At 37.5% G+C, this 19,680-nt stretch overlaps 1 protein-coding gene across 1 annotated transcript in view; it reads left to right on the top strand.

Moving 5' to 3' along the window:
- WDR49 (WD repeat domain 49) overlaps positions 1-19,680 on the top strand; it is a 135,344-nt gene that overhangs the window by 13,252 nt on the left and 102,412 nt on the right. The window contains 5 exon segments of the mRNA XM_033855200.2: positions 14,411-14,533; positions 14,731-14,965; positions 14,968-15,071; positions 17,167-17,337; positions 18,414-18,588. Of these exon segments, the coding sequence (XP_033711091.1) occupies positions 14,411-14,533; positions 14,731-14,965; positions 14,968-15,071; positions 17,167-17,337; positions 18,414-18,588 (808 nt within the window).

The raw sequence follows: 19,680 nt of genomic DNA, 5'->3' as shown, positions 1-19,680 counted from the left end.
AAACAGATGAGCACCACTTCTACAATATAGATGAGAATATTAACAATACATTCATTCATTTACTGATTCTTACAACAGATATTTATTGAATGTTTACCCTTTGGAAGTTGAAAACTGCCTAGACCCAGACCTTCCCTCACGGAGAGCTATATTGACAAATAAACTTGGAGTTATTGTGTAATCACTCAGTGCTCTGAGGAGAGAGCAATGTTGGGGGAACACATAGCTCACATTGGGGAGGGGACTCCGGGGAGGCTTCCTGGAGGAAGAAACATCCAGGCTGCCATCTGACAGAAGGGCATCACTCAGGCAGGTAAATGGGGCTTGGGAGAGTAGTTTTCTAGAAAGAGGATGGGAAGTACAAAGTTTGCTTGAGCAGAAGCAGTATGATGCTTTTTGAAGAAGTCAGAAAACTCATCTGCAAAGGGGAAAGGAAGGAAAGATAAGGCTGGAGCATCAAGCCAGAACCATCTAGAGGGCCTTAGAGAGCTGTGTTAAAGAGACGGACAAAGAGACGGACAGATAAAGAAGATGTGGTACATATATACAATGGAGTATTACTCAGCCATAAAAAGGAACGAAATTGGGTCATTTGTAGAGACGTGGGTGGACCTAGAGACTGTCATACAGAGTGAAGTAAGTCAGAAAGAGAAAAACAAATATCGTATATTAACGCATGTATGTGGAATCTAGAAAAATGGTACAGATGAACAGGTTTGCAAGGCAGAAATAGAGACACAGATGTAGAGAACAAATGTATGGACACCAAGGGGGGAAGTGGGTGGTGGTGGTGGTGGTGGGATGAATTGGGAGATTGGGATTGACATATATACACTAATATGTATGAAATAGATAGCTAGTAAGAACCTGTTGTATAAAAAATAAATAAAATAAAATTGAAAAAAAATGTATACACCCTTAGGTTCATTTCAGCATTATTTATAATAGTCAATATGTGGAAGCAACCTACATCAATAGATGAATGGATAAAGAAGAAGTGATACACACACACACACACACACACACACACACACACACACAAATAAATAAAGAGGCAGATATTGGGGGACTGTACGGAGCCCCTGACATGTTTTAATCATGGGAATGACATGATGGGATTGACATTTTGGAAATGATCACTAAGGCTGTAGTTTTTGAAATGGTTCGGGGGGGTGGAGGTGGGAGCAGGACCGAAAGGAGGCGGAGAGGCCACTAAAGGGCTGGTACAATGGCCTGCCTGCACAGCAGAGGTTAGTGGAGAGATGTGGGAGTGATGGTGCGCAGAACTCGTTGATCGATTGAGTGTATTAAGGCAGTAACATACATTGAGTTGGGGAACACAGGAAGAGAAATGAGTATTGTTTTTTTTCTCCTTGAACTTTTTATTTTGAAAAATATCAAACCTACAGAAATTTGAAAATGGAAAGACAAGTGCAGTGAATATATACCCTCCACCCAGATTCAGCAATTGTTAATATTTTGCTTCCTGGGTAGCTTATAAACAACAGAAACTTATTTCTCACAGTTCTGGAGGCTGGGAGTCTGAGATCAGGGTACCAGCTTGGGTGGGTGAGGGCCCACTCCCAGGCTGTAGACTTCTTGTTGTGTCTTCACATGGTGGAAGGGGCTAGGGAGCTCTCTGAGGTCTCTTTTATAAGAGCACTAATTCCATCTATAAGGGCTCCATCTTCATAACCTATCACTTCCCAATGGTCCCACCTCCTAATATCATCACACGGGGCATTAAGGTTTCAACTTGTGAATTTTGGAGGGACACGAATATTCAGAACATGGCACACGGTTTTACCTCAGTCATTTAAAAGTTATTTCAGGCATGATGATAGTTTGCCCCAATAAACTCAAAATATACCTCCTAGGAACAAGGGTCTTCTTCTAAATAGCAACAATGAAATTATCTTACCCAGGAAATTTAACTCCATATATTACCTAATAAAAATGTGTGCATTAAAATATCCCTGTTTGCCCTGGTAATGTCTTTCATGTTTTTTTTTTTTTAATTATAGATCCTTTCCAGGATCACACATTTCCTTTAGTTTCCTTTAATCTAGAAGCATCCTCTTACTTTTTCTCATCTATCATGACATAGATATTTTTGAAGGGTCATGTCAGATGTCTAGAACATCTCACAATCTGGATTTTCTTATTGATTCTTCACTGTTAGATTTAGGTTCACCATTTTTGGAAAGGATACTACGTAAGAAATGTTATGTCCACCTCTTGAATGACACCAGAGGCACAGCATGTCAGTTTGTCTCATTACTGGTGATGCTATAAGTTGGATTGTTTGATAAAGTGGGTCCACTAGAGTTCTACCTTTTAAAGGTAACTGTGGCGTGGTACTATGATATTGTGTTATAGTATTCTTCAGTATCTTTCACCCATTAGTTTAAGCATTAATTGATGATCTTTGCTTGAAACAATGACTACATAGGCTTGGAAAATGGTGACTTTTAAATTCTTTTGATCCTTGTTTATTCTCAATGTAGCATTCCTCTGTAATAAACAGGCTTCCTCTTTCTCACTCCCTTTTCTCTCTTCCTTCTATTGTTTGTCTGTCTGTCTGTCTGTCTGTATCTTGGGTGTTACTACAGACTTGTGGATTCATTTATTCTATTCAATGCATTACTATCTATTACCATCATTATTCTTTCTGATACTGAAATTGCCGAAGTTTGGACAGTGTGAGCCCCTTCGAGCCAGCTCCTGCATCCTTTTTACATGTTTCCATCAATCTTTTATCACTTCCTTGCTTTCTGGCAGAGCTTCTGCATTAACAGTCAAACTTAAACAACTGTGGACTTTGGTCAGTGAACAGACACTGGTAAATGCTGCCAGAAAAAATACTGGAGCTTCTCCCACCATTGATGTGGTATGATTAGACTACTGTAAAGTTCTGGGGAAGGAAAAACCCCCAAAGCAGCCTGTCATAAAGGCCAAATTCTTTTTTTTTTTTCAGTTTGATGAGTTTAAAAAAAATTTTTTTTATTGGAGTAGAGTTGCTTTACAATGTTGTGTTAGTTTCTTCTGTACAGCAAAGTGAATCAGCTATACGTAAACGTATATCCCCTCCTTTTTGGATTTCCTTCCCATTTAGGTCACCACAGAGCACTGAATAGAGTTCCCTGTGCTATACAATAGGTTCTCATTAGTTATCTACTTTATACACAGTATCAATACTGTATATATGTCAATCCCAATCTCCCAGTTCATCCCACCCCCGCCTTCCCCCCCTTGGTATCCATATGTTTGTTCTCTACATCTATGTCTCTATTTCTGCTTTGCTGCCAATAAGTCATCTGCACCATTTTTCTAGACTCCACGTATAAGTGATATTATACAATACTTGTTTTTCTCTTTCTGACTTACTTCACTCTGTATGACAGTCTCTAGTTCTATCCACGTCTCTACAAATGGCACTATTTCATTCCTTCTTATGGCTGAGTAATATTCCATTGTATATATGTGCCACATCTTCTTTATCCATTCCTCTGTTGATGGACATTTAGGTTGCTTGCATGTCCTGGCTATTGTAAATAGTGCTGCGCTGAACATTGGGGTGCATGTATCTTTTTGAATTATGGTTTTCTCCGGGTATATGCCCAGTAGTGGGATTGCTGGGTCGTATGGTAGTTCTATTTTTAGTTTGTTAAGGAACTTCCATACTGTTATCCATAGTGGCTGTATCAATTTACATTCCCACCAACAGTGTAGGAGGGTTCCCTTTTCTCCATACCCTTTCCAGCATTTATTGTTTGTAGATTTTTTGATGATGACCATTCTGACTGGTGTGAGGTGATACCTCATTGTAGTTTTGATTTGCATTTCTCTAATAATTAGTGATGTTGAGTATCTTTTCATGTGCCTCTTGGCCATCTGTATTGTCTTATTTGGAGAAATGTCTATTTAGGTCTTCTGCCCATTTTTTGATGGGGTTGTTTGTTTTTTTGATGTTGAGCTGCATGAGCTGTTTGTATATTTTGGATATTAGTCCCTTGTCAGTTGCTTCATTTGCAAATATTTTCTCCCATTCTGAGGGCTGTCTTTTCATCTTATTTACGGTTTCCTTTGCAGTGCAAAAGCTTTGAAGTTTCATTAGGTCCCATTTGTTTATTTTTGTTTTTGTTTTCATTATTCTAGGAGGTGGGTCAAAAAAGGTCTTGCTGTGATTTATGTCAAAGAGTGTTCTGCCTATGTTTTCCTCTAAGAGTTTTATAGTGTCTGGCCTTACATTTAGGTGTTGAATCCATTTTGAGTTTATTTTTGTGTATGGTGTTAGGGAGTGTTCTAATTTCATTCTTTTACAAGTAGCTGTCCAGTTTTCCCAGCACCACTTATTGAAGAGACTGTCTTTTCTCCATTGTATATTCTTGCCTCCTATGTCATAGATTAGGTGACCGTAGGTGCATGGGAGGCCAAATTCTTCAGCAGAAGAGCTGAGGAGGAGATTAAGGATGTGTATATGTGTGTGTGTGTGTGGGGGGGCTATATCTTAGTGGCTTGAAGCCACATGGAGGGAGGTTCATGAAAAACTAACAAGTATTCATATCTATATTTTATCAATGGCTGTGTTGCCTACGGGATTTTCTCAATGGCCCTTTATTGCCACGTCACCGTCTGCTCTCTTGTTGTCTCCCATCCTGTCCACCTGCCCTTTCTGACACTATTCTCTTCCCGTCTGCTTAAACAAACAACAAAAACAAATACCAAATTCTTCTTCTCTCCTTTAGAGCAGCTTGAACCTTTTGCTTTCTTGATCGATGTCTTTCATGGGCCTCAGGTTTCACTTTCTAACTAAATAGAAGTCTCAAGAAATTTTCTCAAACAAAGATATTTTGGCATCAAATATTAACTTGGTACGTTTTTCACCTTATAAGAACTGGAAAGAATCCACTAAAAGATTTAGTTAATGGTTTTTAATCTTCTTGGTAAGAACCATTTCAGTGGAGGTAAAGGGAAAGAAGCTGGATTGCAAAGGTTGAGTAAATTGGAGGAGAGGAAATTGAGACAGTGTGTGAACGTGATTCCTTTGAGATGGTTGTTTGAAAGGAGAAAGAAGGTGGGCCAGTAGCTGAAAGCAGATGGGAATGTCAGGGAAGATTTTTAACAGTTCAAGTAATTTGATTATGTTGAAATGCTTATGAAAAGGAGTCAATAGAGAGCAAGAGAAGAGAGTTCACTGAGGTGGTAGGGGAAGGAAACAGGAGGATTTCTGTTACCACGGGAAGGGAGGAAGGAAATGGCTACCGATGCAGGTCAGTCTCTATGTGCGTGCAGAAAACTGAGGAAGTTCCCATCTGCTTGATGTCCCCTACCCCTCTTCCTCTTCCTCTCTATTTTCCTTCTTCATTGCTGTGAATTAGTAGTCAGACTTCTCTGTTAGGAATGGACAGGGAAATGATCAAGTAGGTGTTTGAAGCAAGTGAAAATAAGGGTAAGAGTTCAGCCAGGAAACATGGAAGCGTTCCTAGTAGCATAGGAGGGACCTTTTGAGGTTGGAGATCATGCATTTTATTACTGTGACACCATACTGCCCATTTCTGTGATATTTGTTCAGCAGCCTGGATGTAGGCATGGAGAAGATGCTTTTCCAGGGCTAGTGTTTTGCTAGACACCTGGGATGGAAGTGTGACAGAGAAAAGGAATGAGTATAATGGCCAGAGATTGGGTGAAGTGTTGGATTTCTGGTTTGAGGAGGATACGAAGAGCAGGAAGGAGCTGATAATTTGGTTTAAAAAATTTTCCTCTGGAACCTGGGTTGGAATCTTTCTGACTGTTTAGTCACTTCCTGCTTACTCTATTGATTCAGAGTTCATATGTAAATTTTAAGTAGACCAACAGAAAGCTTTAGGGTTCTAAGTAAATAGATTTTAGCAAAATTGCATGAGACCATTTGGGTATACACATTCCAACCTCATACTTTTCTGTTTTTTTGATGAATGTGCTATCCTAGAGAGAATCAGATTTTGTTGAAGTCAACATATTTGTGACATGATGAAAGTGGTTAGGAATTGGAAATCCTAGGTTTTAAGCCTATTTCTGCCAACAGTGAGCTATGTGAACTCAGAGAAGTCTTTTTAATTCTCTGGGCCTCAGCTTCTTCCTTTTAAATGAAGGGTTTGGTGTAGACTCTCTAAACTTTCTTCCAGCTCTAACATGCCTGAAGTTCATGGATGTGTGCAATTCTTTGACTCCGTCTGTGGTTTCCAGTGAAGAGAGAGCAATTGTTTTTAAAAACAGTATATGTTAAAAAAAACAAAAAACAAAAAACAAAAAAAAAAACAGTATATGTTTATCCTACTATAAGGATATTTTCAAATGAAGATCAATGAAGCTCAAATGTCTCTTGGCTATACCATTCCACTGGTCAGGCTCATCCCTCCAAGTTTTTAAGCTTAGGCAAAACAGATGATAGTGATAAACATGGTTTAGGTCCATAGCAGAAAATTAAAGACTTCCATAGACTTAGAGAAAAATATTATGACACTTACACTTCTCAGGGAATATGATCTTTATTTAAAAGAGAAAGATTTATTGACTTTTTATCCTGCAGCTGCCATTCAATTCTAATTTACCAGTTGGATAGGAAATCTAACTGTTGAATTTTTGGTTTGCGAGAGTTTAGTTCTAAACCTTAAATCCAGTATGGGGGTTTCAAGGCCTGTGTCTTTGTTAGTCACAAAACTTTAACTCCATTTAGATTGGTGAGCTCTTGAATCATTGATATCATAATGTAAATGAAAATTAAAACCAACTAAAATCCATTGAAGCAAGAAAAGATAGCAGTATGAACCTTGGCTGGCAGACTAGTCTCTTCTGTTGTTCAGTCTCTCATGAATGTTCATTGGTAAATGAAAATTGCAAGGGATGATATAAACTGATGCATCTGTTTGAAATAACATAGCTAATCTTCTGCTCCAGAAGATGTTCACAGGGTTTGACAGCAAACTCTAATACATATTCATAACCAATACACTTTGTGACCAAGGGAAATTGAGGCAAGTGCAACGGAAGTGTGAGGAAGCAGCATGCCAATTTTAAATTTAATTATATAGATGGGGGGAAGGATGCACTGAGATAGTATATCTTCATCCAGCTGTCATGGAGCACTACCAAAAAATCATGCTACATATTTGACAGAAGAAATATTATTTTTGGTTAAGTACTTGATAAAACCAGCAGATTCTGGGGAAAACAAGATTCTGAGATCCTATTAGAAACTATTTTTTTATGTAGAGAAAAAGAAGCACTGCAGAATTTTAATCATCTAAAAAAAAATTTTTTTTTTCAGACTTAAGAAAGATTTCTGGTCCACACAAGATTTCAGTTCATGGAATGTTTTTGCCATGTTTAAGTCCTAAATTCAGTTTGAAATTAGGAAAAGCAATAATTAGTGTGATTCTTGTGATTTTTTTACTTTTGGTAACCTAGAGCCATGTGTCATTCAATGGGATCAGCATCCCTGGGCTCCCCACTCTAACGTAAGTACTCGAAGAGCATAGACTTCAACTACCTTGTTCAGAGCTGGTGCTGAGGGCTTAGAATAGTGTTTGGCATGGAGAAGTCACTTCATAAGTGTTTGTTGAATGAATGAATAAATCCACCTCATGATACCTTGTATGACGTACATGTTCAATATATATTTTTATTAATAAATAGATCAATGGATGGAAGTACTTCTCTAAGTGGTTTACAACTTGCCATTTGACATTAATTTTCAGAATCTGAAAGTAAATACTCAGCAATGGATAAAGGCAGTGCAACTTAGGTCAGTGACATGTTAACCCACTATCAGCTTTGACAAAGGAGAAAATACCCAGATTTCTGACTAAATTGGATTGTGATCTCTCTGTAGTTTTAAAGTAGGACTTGTATTCTTGTCTTGGGAACGTCCATGTTTACAGAGTAGGAAAAAAAAGAAAAATGTTTTCCCCTCATTTCATTATAAAATATTGCTATAGGAAAAAGTCAAGGAAAAAACAAAGATAAGCAACATTTCTAAGAATCGGCAGATTTGGAAAGATTTGTGTCTGCTTTGGGAATGTTTGATCTGTTTTGCCAGCAAGTATGTCGGTGTTCAGCTGTACTGGAACTATTTTTTAGAAACCAGTTGGTGACTCTTAAGAAGAATGAGAATACCCCAGGTGGTGAGGTATAGGCAGTCTCATACTTTGTTAATGGAAACGTAAATTTGTTGAGTCTTCTGGAGGAAGATTTCGCAAAATATATCAAAAACTTGTGCAAATTCTTTGACTCAGCAATTCTGCTTTAGGGAATTTCCCTCAGGAAATAATTGGACAAACAAGCAAAGATGTATGTTGCAGGGTGGTTTATATGAAAGGGGAACGCATTGGGAACTATTGAAGTTTTTATTAACAGAGGTTATAAATTTTATGCCTTTCCATAGAATATTCCGTGGCCATTAAAATGATGTTAAAGACCAATATATATTATACAAGGCATAGCTTCATGGTATGATGGAAAAAGCAGCGCACAAAGGTATGTAAATCATGACACCATTTGGTAAGTAATGCACAGGTATTTCTGTTTCTGCCTAGGAACAAGTCTGGTAGGCTTTTGGCGTTACGGAGGATTTTACTTTTTGGCTTATCTATATTTTGCCTTTTCTATAGTAAACAAGGATTATTTTATGCAAAAATAAATAATTTTTAAATGTGTTGGCACACTCATATTTTGCTTATTGAAAGTACGTGATCTCTTCTTGGTGAAAAAAAGGCCTGTCAAGTTTCTTAGAAAGGGTATATTTTCAGAATTTTGCGCTTAGCCTTAGTGCTCAGTTTTCATATAAGTTACAGTTAAATCCAAATCTTAACAAAGCTCAAAAGCTGAAGAGTATGTAACAGAGTTCATGCTTTTTTTTTTCTTTCTTAAAGACAGCTCACAAGAACTGACTGTAGCTGCAGAAAATGCTTTCTAGGCAAAAGGAGATGATGTTTAGAATATTCTTTGAAAGGGATTCAGGAAGACAGGAAGATTTTCTAAAGGTCTGAAGTCGTGCTTGGCTGAGATAATCAGCCAGACATTCTGAGTATATTAGCTTCCTTGCAAGAACAATGAGAGGCCATAGCTGGTTATTTTCTTACTCATAGTTACCTAGACACAGCAAAATAAATTTGTTAACATCACCTTAGGAAGAGCTGAATGAGAATACGTTTTCTAATGGATCATTCACTCTTCAATTTTATTAGAAAAGGAGTTCTAATAGATGCAGGAGTACTAATTATTGCTCAAAAAGACCAGACAGAGAATCATGACTAATAGGAGTGAAAGGGTATACTTTAAAACATTATGAGGTAGTTTTTATTTGGAAGGCCTACATTCAAATTAGAACAAATTGTCTATGGGAAGAAGGTTTTGTTAAAGCTATACTAATTAAATTTTCAGTTGAAGGGACTGAGAATTATTTTATGCTCTATGTTTTACAATGAAATCCAATTTCATAAATTCTTAATATTTCCCTAGCTAGACTAAATATATGCTTGTGAATTTAACTTGACGTGGATGTGTCTTCAACAATAATAAATATTGTCTGAATAAAATTGTTTAATGTGGGACTTCCCTGGTGCATATTTATTTAGAATGAAGGATTTTCATGGTAAAACCATGGTTTTATTTTAAAACTAAAAGCAAAAAAAGCTAGTGAGTGAACAATTAGTAATAGAATTGCCAAGTATGTCATACAATTGTGCTTCTCTGTCACATTTCATAAATTGGAAGTATTTCTCAAATTTTCCCCCGGTGCATATTGGCATTATCCATGTGCAGAAAATTATAAAGTTGATTGTATATGTTACTTTGGGGAAGAAAATTTATTTTCTTCTTTGTTTATGGTCTATTTGCCATTCCATATTCTAGAATGTAAAAAAAGAAGTTGTCTTGGTATTTGTCAGAACAGTTTCTTGTTCGTAGAAATAAAAATAAATTACAAACTTATAGGAAGAAAATAAGGTTTGGCTTTAAAATGCTTTTTGTTAAAGGGATAATGATATAGATTTGAGAGGCTGATTGATGTCATTACATAATAGTTTAAAATACAAGATCAACTTGACTTAGCTTTCAGGAACAGTTTGCAGTTTGGGCTCAAATGGAGTGTTGTTAAGATCAGGTTTCTTTCCGTACTCAAAATCTGGGTCACTGAAAAATTTCCATCATCTAAACTTTTTAGTCTAAAAGTAATTTAACAAAGTTAAGAATGATGGCCTTCTGAGTAGTTCAAACGGCTAAATACCAATTATTTCTCAGAAAGTTAATTTAATTAATTAAAAGCTTAGACTAACTTCTGTTAAACACTTGATTACTTAGTTCTCACACACGTGGTATCTCAGTTAACCGTTCTTATTAAGACTTTATATTTTTAGAGCAGTTTTAGGTTCACAACAAAATTAAGGGGAATGTACAGAGGTTACTCATATACCCCTTACCCTGAAACGTGCATACCCTTACCCTGAAACGTGCATACCCTCCCCCATTCTCCGCATCCCCACCAGAGTAGTACACTTGTTACAACTCATAAATCTACTTTGACACATCATACTCACCCAAAGTCCACAGCTTGCATTAAGGTTCACTCTTGGTGGTGTACGTTCTATGGGTTTGGACGAATGTATCACGACATGTATGCGTTAATGTGGTTCCATACAGAGTAGCTTCACTGCCCTGAAAATTCTCTGTGCTCTGCCTATTCATCGTCCTCCACTTCTCTAATCCCTGGCAACCACTGATCTTTTTACTGTCTCCATAATTTTGCCTTTTCCAGAATGTCATGTTGTTGGAATCATACAGCGTGTAACCTTTTCAGATTGGCTTCTTTCAGTTAGTAACATGCATTTAAGTTTGCTCCATGTCTTTTCATGGCTTGAGAGCTCATTTCTTTTTAGCACTGAATACTATTCTATTCTGTGGATGTACTATAGTTTATTTATCCATTCACCTATGAAGTACATCTTGGTTGCTTCCAAGTATTGCTAATTATGAATAAAGCTGCTATAAAGATCAGTGTGCAGGCTTTCATATGGATATTAGTTTTCAAATCCTTTGAGTAAATCCTAAGGAGTGTGATTGCTGGATCTGCATATGGTAAGAGTATGTTTAATTTTGTAAGAAACTGCTAACCTCTCTTCCAAAGTGGCTCTATGATTTTACGTTGCCACCAGCAACGTATGAGAATTCCTGTTACTTTACATCTGTGTCAGCATTTACTGTTGTTAGTGTTCCAGATTTTGGCCATTCTAACAGGTATGTAGTAATATATCACTGTTGTTTTAATTTGCATTTCCCTGATGACATATGATATGGAACATCCTTTCATATGCTTATTTGCCATCTGTATATGTTCTTTGGTGAGGTATCTATTAAGGTCCTTGGCCCATTTTTAATTGGATTATTTGTTTTCTTATAGTTGAACTTTAAGAATTCCTTGTATATGTTGGATGAATTATTTATCAGATATATCTTTTGAAAATACTTCCCTGTCTATTGCTTGTCTACTAATTCTCTTGAAATTGTTTTTCATGAGAAGGTTTTAAATTTTAATGAAATCCAGATTATGAATTCTTTCTTTCATGGATTGTGCCTTTGGTGTTGCATCTAAAAACAAACCTAAATGACCAAACTCAAGGTCATTTAGGTTTGTTTCTATGTTATCTTCTAAGAGTTTTATAGTTTTGTGTTTTACATTTAGGTCTGTGATCCATTTTGAGTTAATTTTTGTGAATGGTATAAGGTCTGTGTCTAGATTCATTTTTTTGCTATGTGGATGTCCAGTTATTCCAGCACCATTTGTCGAAGATTTTATCTTTTCTCCATTGTATTGCTTTTGGTCCTTTGTCAAAGATCAGTTGACTGTGTTTGTATGGGTCTGTTTCTGGGCTCTCTATTCTCTTTCATTGATCTGGTTCTATATTCTTATGCCAATTCTTATGCCAACCACACTGTCTGGGTTACTGCAGTTTTATAATAAATCTTGAAGTTGGGTAGAGTCAGGCTTCCAACTTTGTTCTTGTCCTTCACATTGTGTTAGCTCATCTCAGTCTTTGGCCTCACCATATAAATTTGGAGTCAGTTTTTCAATATCCACAAAATAACTTGCTGAGAGTTTTATTGGAATTGCATGGAATCTATAGATTATCTTGGGAAGAACTGAGATCTTGACAATACTGAATCTTCCTCTCTATGAACATGGAATATCTCTCCAATAATTTAGTTCTTGACTTTGCTGATAGGAATTTTGTAGTTTTCCTCATATAGATCTCATACACACTTTGTTAGATTTATATGTATTTCATTTTTGAGGGTGCTAATGTAAAATGATACTGTGGTTTTAATATCAAATTCTTCTCATTCATTGCTGGTGTATAGGAAATCTACTGACTTTTGTATATTAATCTTGTATCCTGCAATCTTGTTATCATCGCTTCTTAGTTCCAGGAGCTTTTTTGTTGATTCTTTCAGATTTTCTACATAGATGATCATGTCATCTGTGAACAAAGACAGTTTTATTTTTCTTCCCAATCATTATAATTTTACTTCCTTTTCTTGTCTTATTGCATTAAGTAGAGCTTCCAATATGATGTTGAAAAGCAATGTGAGAGGAAGACTTGCTTGCCTTGTACCTGAGCCTTAGTAGGAATGCTACAAGTTTCACCATTAAGTATGATGTTAGCTGTATGTTTTGGGCAGATATTCTTTACCAAGTTGAGGAAGTTTCCTTCTGTTCTTAGTTTACTGAGAGTTTTGATCATGAATGGGTGTTGAATTTTGTCAAATGCTTTTTCTGCATTTACTGATATGTCGTTTAACCTTCATAATCATTTTCTTGAGACTGATATTTTGCTATATCCACTTCACAGATGGGAGAATTAAGCCTCAACAGTGAAGTAACTTGCCAGTAGTTCCCACAGACTCTGGTGGAACCAGGATTAAACCTACAATTGTTTGACCTGCTCTACAATATGCTGCCTCCCTGTGCTTACTGTCAATTCTGACTCTTTGGCTCCGAGGTAGTAGAAAAATAGATTCTCTCATCATGAAGCTCACCAAACTAAACAGCCTATCAATATTAAGCTATATACTTATTTGAAATACAGATGCTTCTCATTATTCATGGATTCTGTATTTGCGAATTTGCCTACTTGCTAAAATTTATTTGTAACCCCCAAGTCAATACTCAAGGCACCTTCATGGTCATTCACACACATGTACAGAGTGGCAAAAAGTTGCAGTCTTCCAGTGCGCTGGTTCAGTGCTGAGGTCAAACTCAGTGACACCCTACCTTCTTATTCCAGCTCTCGTACTGTAAACAAGTGTCCTATTTGTGCTCCACTTGGTGCCAAGCTTTTGCATTTTGTGCTTATTTCGGTGATTTCACTGTTTAAAATGGCTCCCCAAGTGTAGTGTAAAGTTCTGTCTAAGTGCAAGAAGGTTGTGCTGTGCCTTATGGAGAAAATACGTGTGTTAGATAAGCTTCACTCTGTCTTGACTTATAGTAATGTTGGCCATGAATTCACTGTTAATGAATTAACAGTGACATTAAAGACATTAAAGACATTAAAATGTCTTTCAGTGGAAACAGACATAAAACAAAATTATGAATTGATGATGAAAATATTGTGACCAGAGGCTCACAGAAACCTAATGTTGTATTTCTCATAAAAGCCATGGTTCAGTATCTGCTAATTTAGTGTTTGCAAAGGCTTTATAGAACATAACTACCACGAATAAAGAAAATCAGCTTATAAGGTTTCACTGTCTTTGTAATGGTGTGTTCATAGAGGTGACTTCTTGCCCTTGGATTAAAGTGTCACTGGGATATCATTTTACTGGCTAAGCTCTCTTCAGGGATTCACCCATTTTCTCTAAACCACTATATTTTTTTCCTATTGATGCTCTAACAAATTACCACAAACTTAGTAGCACAAACCTCACAAATGTATCATTTTACAGTTCTACAGCTCAGAATTCCAAAATGGGTTTTACAGGGCTAAAATCAATGTGTTGTCAAGATTGTCTTCCTTCTGGAGCCTCTAGGGGATAATCTCTTTCCTTACCTTGTCCAGCTTCTAGAGGTCATCTGCAGTCCTTGGTTCATAGCCCTGCATCACTCTGACCTCTGCATCCATCATCATATCAAACCTCTGACTCTCCTATCTCCCTCTGCCAGTTATAAGGACATCTGTGATTGAGGATGTCAGCTTGTAGGTCTGTCAGTTATTTGCTCTGCAGCCCCAATTCATTTAAGTATAGCACCATTATAAAGTAGATGTTTTTCTTTGCATCTTGGAAGAATCGCTGATTAGATCCACCTTTGGGGGTAGCACAGTGCTCTGGTATTTAGGACATTTTCACTGATGTCTTGTTTTTTTTCCGTTTCTAGCCCTCAGAGCCAAGTCAAACCATTTGTATGTCCAGAGAAGAGTTTGTGCAGAGGATGACAGAGATTGTTGGTTGGGGCACAAAGGAAGAATATGGAGAGCTCTTTTTTTTTTTTTTTTTTGCGGTACGCGGGCCTCTCACTGTTGCGGCCTCTCCTGTTGCGGAGCACAGGCTCCGGACGCGCAGGCTCAGCGGCCATGGCTCACGGGCCCAGCCGCTCCGCGGCATGTGGGATCCTCCCGGACCGGGGCACGAATCCGCGTCCCCTGAATCGGCAGGCAGACTCTCAACCACTGTGCCACCAGGGAAGCCCATGGAGAGCTGTTTGATAAAGTGGATGTGGCCCAAGATGGCTGTATTAATTGGGACAAGCTGACTTCATTTATGCTGTTAACACTTTATGAGAAAGATGAACAAGCAAAGGCAATGGTGGTTCCCCAGTGGAAAGACCTTGAATGCCTCCCAGTGAAACGCAAGGACACCATTCAAAAAGTAATTTTCTTAAAAAGTTCAAGTCGTTATGTGATCATCAGGAAGGAAGGTGTAGTAGGAATCTGGGAGAGCATTTAAAGCTGCAAGAAATGCTTCCCATCACTTCAGATGCCAACAAGCTTAAACACCTGTGGCTGACAAGTATGGCTTCTCTGGAAAATGTAAACAAGGTACAGAGTCTTTAGAAATAAATGTATTGCTTGTAAAAGGGGGGAAATGATAGGACAGGGCTCCTGATCAATAGCAAGTATAACACGAGCAGTGACAGAGAGCTGCATCACTCTTTTGTACCTCTCGTCTCACCTGGAGGGAATGCAAGTAAAGCCAAGTGAGTTACTCCAATTCACAGACTGTTCTGTTTTGTGCCTTTAAATAGCAAGGTCGGTAGTGACTCAGATTCTTGGCTCTGTCCCCAGTGAGGCCATGCTGCATTACTAGCTGATAAGACCTTTATGACTGTAGTTTTTAGCAGAGTCTTGGATCTGTACGCAGAGCTGAGAGGCTATATCAGTGCATAGCACAGCTCAGTGCAATTTCAGGCAATTGCTTATCTGATGTTGACCACTGTACTAGTCAGTTTCTTAATTTTGTTGGGTAGGGCCCGTTCAGCCCAAATACCCTCATATAACTAGACCTATGAGAAAGATAACATACTGAAAGGAAAATCAATTTGTGAGGGAAGAATGCAGCTTAAAAAATCCATATTCTTAGTATTTTACATTAAGCAGATGGTAAATTTTACTATGAAAAAATTTAAGCTTACACACAAGCAGAGATAATCCCATTAAGAACCAATATCCACCCGTAGCCATTTACAATTCATAGCCAATCTTGTTTCATCTACATCTCCCCTCTATCGAAATCCAAAACATCCAATCATCTAATCTGTAAATATTTCAGTATTTCGAATATTTCGAATATTTGGTATACAAATATTTGCTGGGCCGTACAGAGATGCTGGGACTCAGAGTGGACTCTAGACCCTGAGTTTCTGCCATTGCATCTAGCCCATGGTCTTTGCAGATATCTCTGGTGATAGCTCTATTCCAGGAACAGGCCCTTTATCCAAATTCTTCAGGCAGCTAGGGGGGAGGTAAAAAGAAAAACTTCTTGAGTCTTCTGTTTCTTAAAAATAATCAACCTAAATTAATCCTCATGCCAGATAGACACATTTTGAGGTGGCAACTTTTGTTTCCCTACACTGGTATAAATATTACTCGGTCACGGTGTGTAACCTTTTTCATATGTTGCTAGGTTCTCTTTGATGATATTTAGCTGAAGATTTTTACATCTCTATTCATTAGGAATATTGGTCTGCAGTTTTCTTTTCTTGTGATGTCTTCGTGTGGTTTTGGTATTAGGAAATACTGGCCTCATAAAATGATTTGGAAAGTGTTTCCTCCATTTCTAGTTTTTGGAAGAGTCTGAGAAAGATTGGGGTTAATTCTTTAAATGTTTGCTAGAACTTATTAATGAAAAGCCATCCAGGCCTGGGATTTTCTTTGTGGGAAATTTTTTTGATTACAAATCCAATCTTTCTATTTATTATATGTCTGCTGAGATTTTCTATTTCTTCTTAAGTTAGTTTAGGTCATTTTGTGTTTCTAGGCATTTGTACCTTTCATTTCAGTTATCTAATTTGTTGGCTTACAGTTGGTCATGGTATTCTCTTAGAATCCTTTTCTCAATTTCTGTAAGGTTGATGGTAATATCTACTCTTTTATTTCTGGATTTAGTAATGTGTATCTTCTCTCTTTTTTGGGGGGGGGTTAGTCTAGCTAAAGTTTTGTCAATTTTATTTACAAATATATTTACCCTTTCTTAAATAGTTTTTAGGATTTTATTTGACTTAGGAAGGCTACTTACAGAATTTTTATCAATTTATTTCTGTGAAAGCCTCTGCTTGCCTCATAAAACATGGTTTGTAAAGTTTCTGTATGGTTGTGTGATGCTGTAGACCTCTATGTCTTTGTCTTTCCTGTGATTAGTTGCCTAGTCTCCCATGGGTGGAAGAAGTTGGGGGTCTGTGAAGTAGCGATAGGGAAGAAAGTGTGTTCAAATGGGAAAGTTTTTATCTTGCCTAGAATACTTGGTTAGAATAAAGCACATTTGTGCCACCATGCTATACTTCTGTAATACATTAAGGACCCTCAGGTGAAAATGTCTGATTTGGTGCTAAGATTTGCATGTCTGCTTTTCATATTGTTTTCACTAAATCCATCAGAAATATTTTCTGATTTTCTACTTTGCTACTTTAGATAGCAGGTGGCTTTTACAAGAAAAGAGATTTGTTTCTATGATCTGCTGGCCAAAGAAGAATTTCCTTGTCAATATAAACTCCAAGGCCTGAAAGGAACACCAATTTGCATGGATTATTGGTACGACCCTTTTGACGCCAAAGAGTCAATTCTTTCTCTTGGGGACATAACCGGAAAGGTAAGTGAGGGAAGGATAAGGTTGAACACTATGGATTTAATCATCAAAGCTTAGCTCAAAATAGAAATAGAGTACAATGAATGTGACCCCCTAATTGAACTACTTTATAGATTACAAGGCCACACACCTTGGACATGAAAAAGATGGATTAGGTCATAATTCCCCTCCTTGCATATGAAAACCAATCTGCCCTATGGTTTTCTTGCCTGTGTATAGTCTCATCTTCCTTATTTAGGAAAAAAGTATTTGCTAACTTTTTCACCATAAGATGCTTAATCTATTAGACCCCAATATTAATAAACATTTAATATTGTGTCTAAAGTTATCTCTAATAATTCTTTCAAATTGTTCACATTTTCATTTATAAGATTTCAGGCTTCTCAGTAGCAAGCTCCTGGGAAATGCTTATTTCCTGTCCCATGTGACAAAGGAATAGGTGCATTAGAGAGAGCAGCACTGAGCCCCAGACACTGCATACAATGATTTCTGTCTTCCCATCAAATTCCACCCGACCTCTGAAAAATGACTTCTTACTGAACGACAGTAGAATATGCCTGTGAATGCTGAAATAGTCTAATTTGAACAATTTCCACTCATAATTATGTAAGCCTTTCATCTTTACTGTGTTTTTTTTTTTTTTTTCTGGTACGCGGGCCCCTCACTGTTGTGGCCTCTCCCGTTGTGGAGCACAGGCTCCGGACGCGCAGGCTCAGCGGCCACGGCTCACGGGCCCAGCCGCTCCGTGGCATGTGGGATCTTCCCGGACCGGGGCACGAACCCGTGTCCCCTGCATCGGCAGGCGGACTCTCAACCACTGTGCCACCAGGGAAGCCCTCATCTTTACTGTTTTTAATGACAAATAGATCATAAAAGCAAACAAATAAAATGCCCTTGGTAATTGCATTAGCAACCTTGTAGTGTCATGTCTTTCAATATAACTGCCTGCAACCTTTAAATAATATTAAAGAAATGCCTGTTAATTCAATACCTATTCCTTATTAATCATAAAGAGCATAGAATCTTCTTGCAACAGTTACCCTACCCATGTTTGTTTTTCTTGTAATGTCTCTCTCAAGGTTCAAGTAATTGCTTTCACCACGGCCTTGATTTCCCTTTTTGAGCATCCTGCTGGTGCATGTGAAGATGAAGAAGCAACTGTGACCATTAACTGGGCAGAGCCGTGCTCTGGACGTCACAAATGTTGCTATACGTTAGCGCACAAACTTCATTGTGGAGACTGGGTCAGACAAGGTACTGAATTTAAACAACAATGAAAGAAACAGTCACCTTAGACTTCTACATTTACATTCTCAATGAAAATGTTTCACACACAGTGTTCAAGTCTAGAAACTAATAATTGATTCCCTGGAGGTTTTGACCTGGACTCTGCTATCCCCTGCACACTAGCAGGAATTACTTCTTTCTTTTTTTTCCTTCCAAAATTTATGCCTCATACAATTAAATCAGGCAAGCTGTGCAGTCAGGAAATCTCAAGACAGGAGAGAAAATTGTCACAGAATCTATTTAACTTCACCCCAACTCTGATCCGAACTAATTTTGTTTAGTCAAATTTGGGCCTACTTAATAAAAGAATTTAACAGGTACCCTCAAAACACTCCCTTGCTTTCTTTATATTCTCATGGCAAGTATATTAGTTTGACTGCCTTCAGAATGGACTCTTCTCAGTTTTCTTTTCTTTTTTCTCTTCTTTGATATAATGACTGAGTTGCTCTGATCTAGAGTACTTGAGTGGCAGTTTTCTGTGTGATAGGATTATGTTATAAAACAGCATCTATGGAAGGCCAGGACTTTCTTAAAACCTAGTCAACAATGAGTTTGTTAGTTTCACAATATGCCTAATTTTTTACAGAATTTGCATCTGATGGTTCAAGATCCAGATGTGCAGTTTCTGCTCTGATACCTCCTTTGGTCCAGACACTAAGGACTATGTTATTTTTCTCACTTCTAAACTGCTACATTAAATAATGCTACATTCCAATAATGATTGGAATGGAAACTGTCAATCTCATTGTTGTATTGTAGGTATATTCCTAATATTCTTTGAAGAAGAGGTAGTCAAAATGGACCCAACTGTTGGCTTTTATGGTAGTTTTCCCCTCTTTGAGTTTTAGGAGTTTGGAACTAATTCCTTAATGCATGACCTACAATAATAATTTCCCACATGATAAACTATAGGTTTTGCACTTTTTTCTTCAATATAAATCATACCATGTCTTTGGTACTTTCTACCTATCCTGTAATTCTGGCATCATATAAATTGTGGGAAAACCAAAAGATAAAATTTTTTGGTCATCCACTATGTGTGACAGGCACAAAATTACG

This window comes from Tursiops truncatus, chromosome 4, assembly GCF_011762595.2.
Source record: "Tursiops truncatus isolate mTurTru1 chromosome 4, mTurTru1.mat.Y, whole genome shotgun sequence".
Lineage (NCBI taxonomy): Eukaryota > Metazoa > Chordata > Mammalia > Artiodactyla > Delphinidae > Tursiops > Tursiops truncatus.
The sequence above is the reverse complement of the archived record's forward strand: the minus strand, read 5'-3'. Positions and strand labels throughout refer to the sequence as shown.